The sequence below is a fragment of the Brugia malayi genome (assembly GCF_000002995.4).
Source record: "Brugia malayi strain FR3 genome assembly, contig: Bm_v4_Chr3_scaffold_001, whole genome shotgun sequence".
Taxonomy (NCBI): domain Eukaryota; kingdom Metazoa; phylum Nematoda; class Chromadorea; order Rhabditida; family Onchocercidae; genus Brugia; species Brugia malayi.
In genome coordinates this window covers 9,328,744-9,345,723 of record NW_025062477.1, presented here as the reverse complement: position 1 = coordinate 9,345,723, position 16,980 = coordinate 9,328,744, and the positions used below count along the sequence as shown (strand labels likewise).

General features: G+C 33.7%; 4 protein-coding genes across 6 annotated transcripts; 3 read left to right on the top strand and 1 right to left on the bottom strand.

The window, feature by feature from the left end:
• Window positions 1-2,673: 2,673 nt before the first annotated feature.
• Window positions 2,674-8,037, bottom strand: Bma-sup-17 (Disintegrin family protein; the record flags this gene model as incomplete). Its single annotated transcript, XM_043080599.1, has 19 exons — window positions 2,674-2,937; window positions 3,069-3,254; window positions 3,408-3,523; window positions 3,607-3,723; window positions 3,840-3,918; window positions 4,285-4,441; window positions 4,621-4,840; window positions 4,918-5,008; window positions 5,214-5,354; window positions 5,541-5,713; window positions 5,857-6,064; window positions 6,187-6,304; window positions 6,400-6,480; window positions 6,585-6,668; window positions 6,787-6,958; window positions 7,177-7,332; window positions 7,470-7,600; window positions 7,705-7,831; window positions 7,995-8,037. 19 exons carry the CDS (start codon window positions 8,035-8,037, stop codon window positions 2,674-2,676), a joined length of 2,664 nt encoding a protein of 887 aa, XP_042936533.1.
• Window positions 8,038-9,288: 1,251 nt separating this feature from the next.
• Bm3044 (putative NADH-ubiquinone oxidoreductase B18 subunit, putative) lies at window positions 9,289-10,757 on the top strand (the record flags this gene model as incomplete). Of its 2 annotated transcripts, none has more annotated exons than XM_043080598.1 (2): window positions 9,289-9,307; window positions 9,980-10,071. In XM_043080598.1, 2 exons carry the CDS (start codon window positions 9,289-9,291, stop codon window positions 10,069-10,071), a joined length of 111 nt encoding a protein of 36 aa, XP_042936532.1. The 2 variants fall into 2 exon arrangements, with proteins under 2 accessions (XP_042936532.1, XP_001902617.1); XM_001902582.2 differs by lacking the exon at window positions 9,289-9,307 and adding an exon at window positions 10,569-10,757 and having other exon boundaries at window positions 9,998-10,207.
• Window positions 10,758-11,124: 367 nt separating this feature from the next.
• Bm12442 (Uncharacterized protein) lies at window positions 11,125-13,670 on the top strand (the record flags this gene model as incomplete). 2 transcript variants are annotated; one of them, XM_001902581.1, is made up of 6 exons in its annotated part: window positions 11,125-11,316; window positions 11,423-11,595; window positions 11,826-12,043; window positions 12,299-12,591; window positions 12,756-12,953; window positions 13,047-13,670. In XM_001902581.1, 6 exons carry the CDS (start codon window positions 11,125-11,127, stop codon window positions 13,668-13,670), a joined length of 1,698 nt encoding a protein of 565 aa, XP_001902616.1. The 2 variants fall into 2 exon arrangements, with proteins under 2 accessions (XP_001902616.1, XP_042936531.1); XM_043080597.1 differs by having other exon boundaries at window positions 11,814-12,043.
• Window positions 13,671-14,448: 778 nt separating this feature from the next.
• On the top strand, window positions 14,449-16,477 carry Bma-gale-1 (UDP galactose 4-epimerase, putative; the record flags this gene model as incomplete). The annotated part of the gene is made up of 7 exons (XM_001902580.1): window positions 14,449-14,563; window positions 14,795-14,910; window positions 15,035-15,148; window positions 15,329-15,508; window positions 15,672-15,846; window positions 16,040-16,215; window positions 16,310-16,477. 7 exons carry the CDS (start codon window positions 14,449-14,451, stop codon window positions 16,475-16,477), a joined length of 1,044 nt encoding a protein of 347 aa, XP_001902615.1.
• Window positions 16,478-16,980: the final 503 nt, after the last annotated feature.

Sequence of the window (16,980 nt, the reverse complement as noted above, 5' to 3'; positions counted from 1 at the left end):
TGAAAAAGTTTATATATTTGTTCTCCTCTTCAATCCATTCTGTTTAACCCTATGATTCATATTTAAAGCTCATTTTTAATAATATAGCAGTAAAGCAACTGTTGAATGTGAAGTCGTTTTGCGAATGAAATTATGTCTTTATTCCAAAAGGTAAGTTAACATAAAAACAGGAATAAAGTTGTAAAATAGATCATCAAATTAAAACCAAACATGTGCAATGATTAATGGTTGGCCATTTTGAAGGACTGATGTTTAGAAAGATATAAAACTCTACAGCTAAAAAAGATACGTGGTCAGCCAATGGAACTTAACATTACTAAATCTTCTAGAGAAATTAATGTCAAGATAGAGCAATTATGTTTTAACATTTCACAAGCAATGAGATGATAAATGAAGATGGGTTCAAAGCACAAAAAGTAGATAAAATTCACAAGTCATAACGAGAGACATCGAGGATAATTTTTATCTCTTTCCCCAAACCATCAGTATTCTCAGTTGATAAAACAATCTGATACAGTTTGTGAATGCTAACAATAAACCTACATTTTAACGACAACTGTGAAAACAATCTAATATAGTTTGAGAATGCTAATAAACTTACGATTGAACGGAGACTGTGAAAACAATCACATTAAAGCAATAATTTGGTAATCAATTCACAGCTAACCTCCAACTGATTCACAACTAATCTGTTGGTATAATCGACTAGTACCTAACAGTTAATTTTTTTCCAATTCTTTTCACTGTTTAAAAGGCTTGCTATTTAACCATAATAGCCGCCAAATAAACGCTTTACGTCTCCCTATCTACATATTCAATTCATGTCACCTTCGTTATTCCCAAATCTAGATTGTCATGCTTGCGTTTCATTTCGAATAGAAAAGATGACAATGCTTTATACTTCTATGAAAAGATCATGTGGCAATTAGTAAATCTGAATTAAAGTGGCTGAAATGTAACATGATTCAAAAATAGGTCAGACCTGTAAATTCTATTTAAATCCTACTTCCAAAGAACTATTCTGCATATTAGATACAACGGAAGCCCGAGGTCTTGGAAAATAGGTCTATTTCACGCATAATACAAGCAACGAAGATGAATACTTAGTTAAACATAATTATTACTCTGAGATACCACTCCCAACTTAGTTTTACTTCCTTCTTGGTTTACGATTATTAGTGCTGGCGGTGAGAGCTCCGGAAAATTCAACGCGCAGCTGACCGATACCACCTTCTCAACAACGATATGATGAAACATTCAAGGCACTAATTTATGAAAACCGCTCTATACCTTACCAATGAAATTTATGACTTCATCTTCCTCCAACAAGGAGGTGTCGGTAATGGCAAAGAAATTGCAAAGCTGGTGAACATCTTTTCCTAACACAGTACCAGATAAGCCAAAATGAATCATATAAAATTGTTTGCTAGATGCAATGCACCGAAAGCACTTTACATAGTTGTATCTTTTCACATGTAAAACACACAGGGAAACATCACAAAGTGGAGACCTAAAATAACGAGTAAGATTCAAACACTGAATCAGCTGTCCAGAACAGGTTTCACTTTTCATTATTCCCCCGTACCTATCACAAACCCTAACTTCAAGAACAAAAGATATAATTTTGGATTATTTTGTATGCAAATAATTGGAGCTCCAGTTTTCGCCATATGATTTACGTACAGCATCTTATCTTGATTATTTTAAAATCACCGATAAAGACACAAAAAAGCAGCATAAAAAAGAAAGTAATCAATTACATATGGGATGAAGGCAACGTCAGGAGAAGACCATCACATAATATAGTTAGGAGCACATTTTCACCACAGAGAAACAATAACGTTGATAACGGAAAACAAAAAAAGAAAAACATCAATCGTGAACAGTGATGCACTTCGGGAGGGAATGTAAAAATAGGCATGAAAAAGAGGAAACTGATGCGAGGGCAGTGAAAGAAAACCGTTTTTAAAATAATATACGACGAAAGACAACTTTGTCATAACATTTTAAGAGTACCAACATCTAAAAAATTAGAAGGGATTACCTGTTCAAAAAAAATTAAAACAGCACTTGAATGATATGCATTTTGGAATCTCATTTTCGTACGAAATGAACACATTTCTAAACTTATCAAAAGAATGAGTATCACAGGATCATCTTTTTAACCTGAGCTTAAACCTACAGAATAGTACACAGTTCTAAACGACAAAAATGGGTTTCAGAATTACATATACAAAGAATGTCGGCTGAAAAATAATTTAAGAATGATCCGTCTAAAACATGAAATACTGAAAAACTTATTTCGGACTCCATTAACCTTGATGTTTGAATTCCGTCACAAAAAATACCAACAAAAGCAAATATTCACTAACAAAAAAAAAAATTCTTTCCTTCCTCAGAATAAACTTTTGTTCATCTTCGGATTTAAAAAAACTGCAAGAACCATAATCTTATGTCTACATGATCAATATCAAATGTGAGCTACCAACTAAACAGCATACGTTATAACTGAAACACAATAATGACAGAAAGAATTGAAACGCAGAACAAAAATGAACCGTTTCCAATGCTTAATTGTAGGGCAGAGATCTTAAAAATATTAGAATTCGATGAAAGGGCGAGAGAGCATCTTCGATATTATTAATGAGCACTATTAAATTAAAACTATCACTATTAATTTCGTCGATTTTTAGCTCGAATTTCGACATCATTTCTCCTACGATTTCTTCGATGGCCGCGTTTTGGGCCGCCAAGTGCAATGGAAGATCCCGGAATAGCGGCCGTATAGGGAGGCGGTGGTTCTATGACGAGCACGCTAGTTGGTGGAGGTGGTAAAGGTGGTGCTGAAGGTGTTGGTTGGAATGCCGCACGGCTGCTTACTCTTTCACTATTTTCTGTGTGTCCTGCAGCTTGTCGTCCACTAGTACCTCCACCAACCTTAAAAATAATACTAGTTCTTTATTAGTTTCCGACTCAGTGCTTGAATTATTCATGTTTAATTTCGAATAGAATCAAATTATCCAGCATTCTAAACACTTCAGAAAAAAACCGAATAAAAATAGCTATGCCTGATGTGCTCCACATCCATGTTTACGTTGAATAAGGTTCCTTGGACGACGGAGAGTGTCATAAATATTTAAGGCTGGAGTTTTATTGGGATTAGTACTGGGAGTATGTACAGCACAGATTTTGATAAACAGTGTCATGAAAAGCAGAAGACCGAGACCACCAAGAACAACGGCCCACCAGTTAACCTGAAGATATACATATTGAAAGGAATACATTCCTCAAGTCCCAGTGAATCATCATTAAATAATATAAATTGGAAACTTAAATAATATAAAATTTGAAAAAATTAAATAATACAAAATTTGAAAAAAAAAAAGGAATGGAACTCAAATACTTACTTGAATCCAATATTTGACTTCATATAATGTTTTGGGATTAAAAATGACATTTTTAAGACGTGCTAAAGGTCCATCAGCATCTACACTTCTACACTTGCGAAAGATATCGCAGTAACCTTCAATATGAATTATAGTTGGCTTTTCTGACCGCCATGTAAGCAATGAAGATTAGAACAGATAATAAAAAATTAGAAATTACCTTTGTAGTTGTTGCACGGAGAACCAGGAAGAAGAATCAATCCAGGTTTATTTTTTCGACCAGATTGTTTGTATTTACCAATAGCAAACTGCGGTAGTGTAAGACTAGATCGGCAAGCTGTAAAACAATAATATCGCATAAGCTCAAGCTTCAATATTTTGAATGAAAGAAAAAGGAATATTTTTTTGTAGGATAATTCCGAAAATTAGTTAAGAAATAAGAAGGAAACTGACTTCCATTTTCATCTTCGCAGGCCAGATGACAGAGATGTTCTGGTGATCCTACTGTCAGGAAACAGTCCTTCAGTCCCACCTACAAATATTTACAAATAAGAAGCTAATGTAGATAATAAACAGAGCCGATATCACCTAATTTCCAAAACTATTCATGTTCGTTATGTTCTGGAAATAACGAACATGAATAGTAACACGATGACTCAAGATGTCTGTACGTTGTAGCAATACACCGATAAGAATGTGCGGGTCATTGACACATTTAGTAAAGCATGAAATAGACTATACAAAAATTAAGTCAGCGTATATATCCTGGATCAAATAGACAGTTGCAACACATTTTACAAAAGATTGATATTATTAAAATATTAAAGAGTCTCTCAGTGATCGTACGTAAGATTAAGGCTTATTTTCACAATGCAATATTCATTTCTAAGTAAAATACCTGTGCACAGACTGAGCCATTACAATTACCATCGTTACAAACTTTTGTCGAATCTTGGCATGGTAGACCATTTTCTTTGGGATCAGATGGTGGACATTCTGGACTTTCGCTGTTGCACTGCTGTTGTTTTAAACATTCTGATTCTGCCCGACATGTTCTAAAAATAAGAATGCTACTGAGTATTAAATAAGTTTTTCTGGTTCTACTCTTCCATCTTATGCAACTTATAACCTTTCTTCACTTCTTTACTCCCTCGTTTTCTTTATTCCCGTACTTCTTTTGACTTTATTCTTTTATATTTGCTGGTTTCGCCACTAACAAAATAATTTGGCTTACTTTCTAGAAGCATATGGCTGACAGCTGGAAGCGTCGCAGCATGGTCCTTCAGACGGACTACACTGAGCAGAATGAATACGTTTGCAGCGAGACGCAGGTCCAGATTGACGAGGATTACAGCAGTTATCTTTCATTGTTTGACAGTCTTCGGCACTGTATCCACAGTCGCAATCTTCCCCGGGTTCCTTTACCTGATTTCCGCAAAAAGAAGATTTTGCTTCTATAAACAATATGGATACATTATTATAAAGCATCGAAAAGAAAAATTGAGAGAAAAAACATAGTAATAGATTATACCTCTAAAGCAATTTCGCTTTCCAGCACCTATATTACCGAAGCCACCTATTCGCAATGTAACTTCGCTGTCCACTGGTCGTTGTTGCAGAACCTAAAGTCGTTGTTGCAGAACCTTTTCGATTTCATTCTATCCATATTTGAATTTTCATATGAGTTATTTCCCCTTCTGATTTTTCATTTTACAATATTTCTTTTAGAGACGTATTTCGCTATTTTTTAACCTGTCTTTGCAAGACAGAAAACGGATAAAACTTTCGAGATGATTCAGTTATATGAATTTTGTTTTCAAAGCGTACTTCAGTAAGCACCAAAGTAATATTTGCTATTGAACAGTTTGAAAACTGCGCATTATTCTTCTTATCCCCTGAAGTTGCAGAAGCAAACATAATGAAGTTTCCATCTGGTAATCCTGGCTGACAATTCAGAGGATAATCGTGCTAAAAACAAATTATTAAAAAAAAAAATAAGCATAAAACATTATTTAGTTACAAAGATACCCAGTAAATATGAAGTTCTGAAATTTGTAGGCTAAAAGTTTCAAACGTAATAGATAGCGCTTCAAAATCGTTAAAAAAAGACAAAGAAACAAAAGGAATAAACATGCAACAAAAATTAAAGTTTACCGGAGATCCAAAATTATGACCGATTTCATGAGCTAGGGTTAACTGCGACACCCGATTGGGGACACGATTACCATAATTTACCAATGTAATTATACCTGTATTGAGCGAACGATAGACAAAGTTCGAAGCCTCGCTATACTTCGTATATTGCTGGCATATACCACCAGCTGTGTCTGAAAATACTTCGTTACCCCAAATTCCATTAACTATGACTAGCTCGAATGAGCTCTTGCTTTGGTAAAAGAGATAAAATATTTACATGTTTTTATCAATATTAGACGGTTAAGGAAATGTAATATTAATGAAAGGAACTTACTGTGATTTGGACTGGCTACCCAAGCAAGGCCTAAAGTACCGCCTACAAAGTCGCGAAATGTGAATGCATAAGCTAAGCAAAAATCAGAGTGGTTTTTGCGAGAATTAAGGTTCAAATAATTCGACACATCGACATTTTCTTCACAAAATGGATTTTCCTGAGATACGCCTTTTGGTTTGCCATCTTTACAAGTGCTTGGAGTATAAAGCTAAAAAATTATATAAAAACTTAATTTCAACAAAAACTCAGATTTAATAAACATAAAAGATAGATGGGAGTAAAGAAATCACTAATATTTTTAAAAGCAGTCGAATAAAAAATCAAACAAACCGAGATTCGTTGTATAACAAATGTAATGCCATTGATACCACCAAAGCTCGTACTTTCATAAATTTGATTCACTGCCTTAATGTGGTTGTAAAAAAGACTTGCAATCTCTTCCCTGGTCCTTCAAAAATAGAGTTTTTATTTTTCAAATTTACAAGGAAATTAATTTACATTCAAATTGAAGCTTCACTATTAAAAATATGCATCCGAACATGCCTGACGTCATCCATATTTCCTTCTTTTTCATAAACATGTTGGTAAAGTTTCTGATCTGCTTGGAGGTAGACATAGCATGCTCTAAAACTGATCAATTTTGCTAAAATTGTTCTGATACAGCACAGATATAACATATGATTACTTCAATCAAAAAAATTGCAACATGATAAACAAGTTTCTCTGACCTGACGGAATAAATCCGTTTGCCATTAATTGTTTTAATGTCATTTTCTTCAGCAGATCGTTTGAATCGTGACTCAAGTATATAACTAAAATATTCCAAATTATAAACCCAATAAACAATGATTTGCTTGAGAAGCTCTATAAATCTCATGTTATATTAACATTCCTAATAATTTAAGTCTGGCGTAAAGTGACAACAATAACCGTTCATCAAATGCACCGTCTCGATAGGATTGCTCGTTTTCTTCGTCCTCGAAAATAACACTATTTTGCAGAATTTCCATTTTCTGCTGCGTTGTGTAATCTAATCCACAATTCTGATTGTTTTCCACCAATGAACGTTTCCTTCTTTGTTTCCAAAAATTAATTGAATTATCTAAAAAATGAATGAAAAACAATACGGAATTCGTGATTCCCCTTCATTAATATTTACATAAAGATTATTCAAATAAAAATGACTCCCGTATTTATTCTATAACCACCATAATTTTTGAAATAAATTATAAAGCTACTACAAACTATGCTGTGTTGAAGAGGTAGAAATATATAGCATTTCACTAAAAGTAATTTATATAGCAAACAGGAATAATCTACCTGAATAAATAATGGAATGGAAATGTTTTGGCCTATGCCTCCAATGTAAATACCGGTCGATTTTGTCTATGGTATAAGACTCTCCATTACCATAAATTATATGCCCATCAAATATTCCATCGCGAAATGAACCATACAACGTGGATTCTGGATCATCTAAAACCAACTGACATTATGAAGAGTAGAAAAAAAAAAATGTGTTTCCTTCATAACGCATTTATTCCTTCAGTCATATCGTTAAATCTTTTTTTAAATCTAGCAGATCCAACTCTTTAACAAAGTATAATGCCCACTTTTATCATGACCGTGTACTAAAAAATCTCGCATTGGTATGTGCTCGCCTTTCCCATCGACATCAAAAATAAAATTATCGCTGAACACACTGGTACTCTCATCCAATGAACGAAGAATTAAATGGAATGATCTGCAATATTCCCATAAGATTATAACAAAGCTGAGAAATTTAAATAAAACATATTAAAAATTCAGCTAATCACTAATTCAGTGAACATAGACAGCTACATATACCTGTTATGTGAAGCGAACTGAAGACTAAGAGGTGCATATATTCCATCAGGTGATCGCTTCCTGCGACCAGCCAATGGTTCATAACTAAGTGTTTCATACCAATCTACGAACCTGCTTAAACCATCTACTGAAAATTCATTAGATAGCAGAAATAAAGTTGAAAAAGAAAATGTCTGGCAGCATATGAATATGTGAACGATTGAGATCACTGCTACTATTACGTTATTGCATTAATAGTGTATTATTCAAATTAAACACGAAACAAGAAACAACGACATAAGATTACTCACCAAGCAATATATTGGAGATGAATAAAAGTGAAGCAACACACATATTGTTGGGATCGACACCCGAGAAGGATAAATACACAATCAAGCAGTTTACAAATACCACAACATAGTACCTGAAATAAACATATAACATTTATTCGGTGTTGCTCTGAAATTTAATGTTTTTATCAGGACTATCCAAAGGAGCGAAAATGACCGCAAATGTGATTTTTTAGTTGACCCGTTCAAATAATTATCCAACATAGCAAGGTCATTCAGTATGTTGTGAATAATATGAACACACTTCTCCTGTGTCCAATGCAGTATCGCTGTCTCTATGTCATCAATTCCAATTCTTCAATCTATTCCATTCTAAATAATGAAACAATGGGCTTATTTTAATTACGACAACTTCTCTTGCAAGAAAACTAAGTGCATAAATAGAAGCTCTAGGTATGCTACAGATATTCGCCTTTTTAGAAAATTTGTTCCCAAATGCAAAAGATGGATTAGACGCCCACCCTCTCATCCTTGACATTCAGCTATCGGAAGTAAAAAGTCTCAGCACTCAACATTTTAAGTTTATCTGTGCTACTGTGGCAAGATGGCAATGTAGCTCACGTGAAAATTCGGAATTATATGCAAAGTCGCATTAACTATCAATGGAAGGATAGATGGTAGATATCAATTATCTCGATGTCCTAGTAACTTTTAAATTAAGCAAACAGGTAAAAAACCAACAACACTTCAAGCTTTCTCGCGAAATAAAATTAATGATGTCCAACTGAACTAGCCACATCCGATCTCCTGTTTTACTAATATACAAAGGAATATAACGGAGTAACTTCCTCAAAAGTTCCAGATCTATCACTCATCCCGCCATTACATCACAATGAGGTGGAAAGTTGTAGCAAATCGTCTCTATCAACGTGGCCTTCCCTACCCTTTCCTCACCTGTCGCATTGTGACAATGAAGTGGTATGTGGTTTTGGCTGCTCTGGCCATTATCGACCCCTGTATGGACCACATGGTAATGACTTCGAGACGTAACTCCACACTTGGGCTGGCACTTAATTTTTTGTTATCTTGCGAGTGTTAGCTTACACAAACTATAAATTTGTATGTGTTTTGCATCGTTCATTTTATTTCTGTTCATGTCTCATGTTCATGATGACAGGACAACGATTTTTTGCGACTGGATGTTGTAAATTCCAAAAACTATGTCCTTTTTCCTCTCTGTTCATATGGGAATGCACAATTACAAGAAAATCAAAGAGTCGTGTATTGATTCAGTATCTGCGAAAATGTTTGCAGTATGCCATTCAGAGATAATGGTGAGTAGATATAATTGTAGTCTGATAATAAATTTATTCATCTGTCAGAAGAGAATGAACGACCACAAGCATACTGTCTTGCTCCACTGCACTCATTGCAGACACATTAGAGTAAGTATAGGCTCAAGCGAAATCGCTAAAGTTAATTCTTCGATATAATAGGTGTGTTAATTTGAAGTAGAACAGTACGAGATACTTGACGCGACCCCTAAGCCATAGCTAAGTTTTGACTTAAAGCTTCTGGAAATGGATAGCCGTTACTGAGAGTTTCCTAATGAAAACCAACCAGATGAGCACCATGTAGTTCTTGATTCTTGTAGGCAAAGTAATTTCAATATTGTCACTTTAGTCCATTGGACAAATATCGATTAATGTAAGATACTGTTCTATGATGATATGCTGAAGTATTCAATACATCTCTCAATGATCAGCAAACACGGTATTGCAACAGTTTTCATTTCTCTTCATTACGGTCGTATTTGGATTTGCAAGAGATTAACGAATTTCTGGAATTTGAATTCTGAATTTGATAAATTTGATCTTTTATTTTTAGGTGAATAAAGGACAGAATGTGAAACTTCTTTGTAGTACCGCTAAATCATTGGTTTGTTGTGTGTGATTTGTTGATATTCTATCAGATGTTCTCTTTGTTGCACTGGCTCCTTTTTTCAGTTAATGGTAAAAGACTGAATGGGTACCCGGTTATCTGTATCACTGGAAGATCCGGAAGTCTCACCTCGAACGGATCGCCCTCCCACTTTTGACCCATTCTATGGATTTCCTAAAGGACGAAAACCGCGTGAAATGAAAGCAACATGGGAGGAAATGGATCACTGGAAACTAGAATTCGGCGATCGTGATTACTGTGCTCACTTACTAATTAATCTCAAAAAATGCCAGGTTGTCATGATACGTTTGGCTTAATCGAACTGTGATTAAAACCACCCTGATTTTTGCAATGAAACTTCAATGAATGCATGCAGAATGACCTCATGTGACCCTTCCTTTTCTTTCTGCATTCGATATTTCACTATTTGAGAATCCTTGGGAATTTAATATTAAATTAGTTAAAGTTTATTACATAGGTTGTTCGTAAATTTACTTGCAGTGCAACACATTTCATTTTTCCCCTTAAAGAATGCAGACTAATATATGTATGAAGAAATATGCAAAAAAATATAAACTTGGTGGTAATGACTGATTTAGCGCATTTTTTTGTAACAAAAGCCATTAGTTTTTGTAATATAACGCCTTATTTTAGCGACAGTATGCTCCTTTTTCGCATTATTACTGCACAGATGATTACCACGGATGGCAGAATTGTGAATATGAAGATCATCTCCTGAGGATGAAAGAATTCGAACGAGAAAGACGGTTATTGAAACGAGCTTCTCGTAAAAGAGCCGCCCAGGAAAAATCGAGTAGTGTTGAGGGAAAAATAGTAGTATAACATTTTTATTCATTGCTTTAGCATTTTCGTAATTCGTATTTCTTGTAGTGTTGTTTGTATATATATATAGCAAATAAAATCTTCATATTGCGATTTTTTTGATTTGCTCAGTTTTATCACCAGTGGTATTTAGAGTTTACAGCTATACTTGTTATTGAGAAGTCATTTCGAGGAGAAGTACAAATAGAAGCTTGTATTTCATTTGTATTTTCATGAATACTGATCATTTTATGGAGTGTTACAAAAATTTATGTATATATATATATATATATTTTTTTTTTTGAATGGGATTTGAACAGAGATTGAAAACCTAAGATGAAATTTTAAATTTACCCTGAAATTACTGTCCTACGTCACTTCCAGTAATATGGAACAGCAAAAGGTACGCTATATGCTCGATATACTTGCGGATCCGACCAGATTACGCAAAAAATTACTCCCAGTGATGGAAGAATGTGGAAAATTGTCAGGAAAGGATGCTTTTGGATGGGCTTTGCTTGCAAAATTAATTTACGCTTGTGATCAAGAGATGCTGAGAACTATTTCGTCAAGAGTTCAAGTATATCAATTTTGGTGTTGTGCTTGTGAATGAAGAATTGGCTGAACAATATAGAAAGTTCTTATGTGAATTGTTTTCGCCATTCTATTTCAGTTAATCATTTTAGAAGAGGTTGGTCGCCGCTGCTAGACAGCCAATTACGGTTCCTCTGTTGCACTTTGTCCGTTCATTCCTTGTTCGTTTTCAATGGCTTAAAAGTTTCAATGAACAAACTTTGGCTTATATATGTTCACGTGCTGTGGATTTTAGTGTTGAAAGTTGTTCCGAAAGCATTACTGAGTATAATTTAATTATTCCATATAATTTAGTTATTTACTCGGTCCGTATAGATACTTAATTTGTTACTATGGAAGAATTATGAGAAAACTTTGGAGTTTTAGAAGTTTTGAGTGTCGGTCAAAATTATAGAAAAAGTTCAATTAAAGACTATTATGTACAACTTTACACCACTGCTTTCACTGTATAGATCGGAGGCGTAATATATCTGGTTTTTTAAGTCTATTTTATAGGCTCACTTCCAACATATATGCATTATGGGCAGGAACTAAGTATGATTACATTTTGATAAAGACATTGAAAAATATGTTGAGTAACGTGATTGCTGAAGAAAATGATGGGAATGAGAAGATATTATTGCGTTTTGAGACAGCTGTACAGCGACACCTTCCACAGTTTATTTCTACAGTGTTCAATCTGCACATAGAAGTAATGGAGAGATGCTCAGCAAGTATTGTTTTTATGTTTTGTAGAGAGTTATGTGAGGTTCATTTTTAAAGAATGTATTTTTGAAAATTAGTCGTGAGAATAGCATACTTTCTGTTTGCTACATTATTATTTAGGATGGAATTACATGTGTTGGTAGTTGAGGTCGCTCTCAGTTTGTTAATTTTTGGATTTGTAAATGACTTTGATTAGATATTTAATTCCATATTTGCTAACTGTCAAGTAGATTTCATCAAAGAGCTATTTCAACATAATTCAGATGACAAAGTTGCTGTAAACGAGTGGTTGGATATAGCATATAAGTCGGCGATTATGGTTAAAACCGAAAAAATAAATTCCATTTTTCGGTGGTTAAGAACTTTTCTGTTAAAAGCTAGAAGTTGTGCACATCTCGCTGCACGAAGAATTTCTTCATTTATCAGTGATTTCTACCATCCAAGTGAAGCTTATTACGAAACAGTAAAAGAATATGTTCAATTAGGACCAGATCTGAGTATTAATATTCTTTTTAAAACCTTCATTCGTTCTGCCAAGTGTCAGTTACACTCACAGGTGGGCTTGTCATTCTAGTGTAGTTTTTTAGCTTTCAAATACTAAGTGTATTACTTAGAATTTGTTCTATTTATTGTACTGGATGGCATTTTTCAGGCAAATATACTGTTATTTTCAAGAATTTGTATTTCAGATAAAGTTCATTTCACCATTTCTAGTTTTAGGAATATGGAAAAATATATGCTAAAGCGCTAGGTGCAATGCTGGAACTGAGACCTTATTTGTTAGATGTTCAGGATGTGATAGAGCTGCAGCGCTTAGTTTGTCAGGAAGCTTTCGAAAATCGAAATTGTAGGCCAGTACTATCATTGCTAAACTCACTGTTGGCTATGAACAATGAATTGGTGCCGTCGCCTGTACAGGTTGTTATCGGAGAAATTCACTTGTTATCTAGTTCTTTCATTTTCTAGTTTCGTTTTCATTTTCAGTTTCACAAACTAAGTCACTCTCTTTAGATTGCACAAAGCATCTTCAGTGGCAGTGAAGATTGGTGCGATGAAGTACGTCTGGGGCGAGCGTTATGTTCATCCATTTCGCGGCCCTCTATTCAACTAATTATTCCTCAAGAAGATTTGCTGAAGAAATTGAGTGATATTGTGATGAATGATCAGCACATACATTTCGATGTTTCTCAGAATTCGTCTAAACTAACTTCGACGGCAGCTAAAAATGAAATTCGTAATGAGCTTGTAAGCGATAATCCTATGGAGAATCATGAAAATTTTGGAATAGAATCAACGGGAAGCAATGTTAGAAAGCGTTCATATCCATCAGCGGGAAAAACAACCTTAAAGCATGTACGGATTGGTTCCGAATGTAGTGAAGAAATGTTTTCTGCGAACGGAAGTTCGCAGTGCTTGGAAACATTAGAAATTACGGATGAAAAGCAAATATCAGAGAAAGTAGGATACACTTTAATGGAGCAAGAGGGATTACAAAATACTTCTGTTGCAGATGCTACAATAGCAAAACTTAATTCAAATTCTGAGATCATAATTTTAGATAAAAATATAAGTGATGGTGAGTTAACCATTCAGCAAATGATGGCTGATTTTGTGCCCGACTGTAGGTATCATTAAACCCATTGAATCAATATATTAACCAATATCATCATTTGCTCAATTTCTCTATGAAATGTGTGCAATGAGAATAGAAAATGTATGAAGAAAAAGATATAAACAATGAATAGAACTAGGAAAATTACAGATTCAAGAAGAATTGAAATGAAATTAATATGAGTTAGTTCTGCAATGTTTGAACTCATTTGTGCAAATTGTCTTCTTTGAAATTCACATTTGTTTACCTTTTTTGTTATACAGTAAGTGTTATTAAAAAAAAACGTTTGTTAACATACAGTAAATGTTATCTAGACTGCGACTCAATACTTGTTTCTCCCTATGTTCTCTGGTTTTCATTTTACTGTACTGGTAATATAGAAAAGTTAAGTATAAAACGTTCAGTGAAATGCAATTTATATATAAATGAGATATCTTATTGCTGCTTGTTTAATTGATGCCTAGAAAAGATCTAATTGAGGGCATTTGGTTGGCACTGGATTATATATATTCACTTTGTAATTAGCTCGTTAATCACATTAGTTTGGTATGGCATCGTTTGAATTTACGTACTATTGGTGGTTGAATTGCGGTAAAGTGTGCCCACCGCAGATGGTGACATCCCATCTTGCAATGATTTGGTTTATTCACTGGTGGTAGCACTGATCATTTGCTCAATTGTGATGGTTTCGGTTTCTGGATTTGTGAGAGACAAGAATTTTTGATTCAAGTACTGATGTCTGTAAGTCTGTTTTATAATCAAAAATTTAAGTAATCACTGTTTGAGAAGCCTTTTTATGCAATGAGGATTTTATTAACTGGAGCTGCTGGTTTTATTGGAAGTCATGTTGCGTTGGAATTACTGGAAGCTGGGTACGACGTTATCTGTATCGACAATTTCTCAAATTCTGTGCAAGGTTCATTTATCTGCTATTAATTTCATCTGAACAGGTGATAACTTCAGGGATTCAGCCTGGAACAAGTATGAAATTAAGTGGTAATTCACTTAATTTCTTACTTCGGAACATATATTCGAGTGAAATTTGAAATTACTTCCGTTTCGTTGTGACAGTCCCGTTATTATTTTTAGGATTTTTGTTAGTATTATTTTTCCTTATATTCTTCTACAATAAAGTTCTTTTTTGAAGATAACAATGGGAATGCGGTCAGTTTAAAACGTGTCTCACAAATTATAAACAAAGAGGTACCATTCGTTTTTGCTGACTGTAAGAACGAGAAGCAGTTGGAAGCTATCTTTGAAAAAGTTTGCTTTTTATTTCATTTTGACTAGCTCATATTCAGTAACTTGGATAGTTTTAAAAATATGTTTGACAAATCTTTCAAGTGTAAAAATAGATGTATTAATTACTGTTTCATTTATTTTATAGTATTCAGTTAGTGGTGTTATTCACTTAGCTGGTTGGAAAGCGGTTGGTGAATCGGTAAAAAATCCTCTTGATTATTATAGCAATAATCTTATTGCTACACTGGTCCTACTTAAGGTTATATTTTTTCATAAATTTTGTCATTACAATATATTTTGTATTGTCTACAGTTTCCACATTCTCTATACTGTTTTATGTATTGAATTGTTTTATATCTGAAACAACTCTTTCTCGAGTTCTCTATGTAAATCTTTTTTTCACTTTGATTTTTGATGAATTTAAAAAAATATTTCACAGCTATGCGGAAAATATAATGTCAAAAACTTCATTTTCTCAAGCAGTGCAACTGTTTATGGACCACCGGACAGTTTACCGATTAAAGAAACTGATCCAGTGGGATATAAAATCACTAATCCTTATGGTCATACTAAATACATGATTGAACGAATTTTGATGGACTTAGCTCATGCTGATATGGTTAGAGATAATTAATAAAAATTACTCTAGCGAAAAAAAGGATAGTTCAACTGCTTGTTGAATATCCGAAAATTTTCAACTGTGTTTTGTTTTATTTTGTATTAAAATAAATCTGTTTGACTGCATTACCTTAATTGTGTGAATTAATTTGTTTTAATTTTAGAGCTGGAATATAATTATTCTAAGATATTTTAATCCTGTGGGTGCTCATCCTAGTGGCCTCATTGGTGAAGATCCGAAAGGAATCCCAAACAATCTAATGCCATACATGAGCCAAGTGGCTATTGGAAAATTACCGGTGTTATACATATTTGGAACCGAATTTGATACTGCAGATGGTAATGTGTTTTTTATAATTATTTTGGGAAAATCCATTTTTCAAGGAAACAAATAGTGAATGGCAATAAAGGTTTTAGTTTCCTGTAGTTTAAGCACCAAAAGTTGTCCATTAATTAAATTTTTCGTTTGATTGTGTAATTTATTTTTTATTTTCGCTTTTTAAGAGAGCCATTTGAACTTTTATTTTTTCAGGAACCGGTGTAAGAGATTATATCCATGTTGTGGATTTAGCTCGAGGACATGTAGCAGCATTTAATCATCTTAATAAACAACAAAACTGTGGTTGTGAAGTTTATAATCTTGGAACTGGGAAAGGATATTCAGTTTTGGAAATGATCGCTGCTTTTGAGAAAGCCAGTGGACAACAAGTAAGTTTACACTGATTAGTTGTTTGGTTAGAACAATTCCATTACTCATTTCTTTCATTTCCTCTGCTTTCAGTTTTAACTTTTAAAATTGCAGATAAAAACAGAAAACACTTTTCCTAGAACAGGTGATGTAGCCTGCATTTACTGCGATCCGTTGTTAGCTGCCCAGAAGCTTGGTTGGAAATGTGAATATGGCCTTGAAGAAATGTGTCTTGATTTGTGGAATTGGCAAGTAAAGAATCCAAATGGTTACCTATCGTAGTAATTGTAAGTGAATTGGTTGAAGTTAAAAAATTCAGTTTTCGATTCATTTTCCAACTAATTTTTTCGATGTACTATTTCTGTAGTGATGTAGCAAACTTCGATATTGTTGTCAATTTTTTATTGTATTTTGATTTTGATGTGAGCCAAAATACAATAAATATAGCTTTTGTTCAAAACTACATTATGTTTGTTCTTTCACATACATTGTTTTCCTATGTTCCTTTTTCATTTTCATTATTTCATCTGAAACTGTTTGAATTTATGGATCTAATTCTACTTTGTTTTTGATTTTCTATCACCTTTTTGATTTTTTTAAAGTTATTATTAGTAACACTTCATTTTGTTGTTTCTAGGTGAACTTGTTTTTGTAAGATCCTTCTTAGCTTTATGCCAATTCTGTCGTTCTATTAAAATCAAGTATTTGTTGTAATTTGCATGCTGATATTGCAAATAATGTATTATTTGAAAATATTGTTAAAATAAGGGTCTGCAAAAATAAAT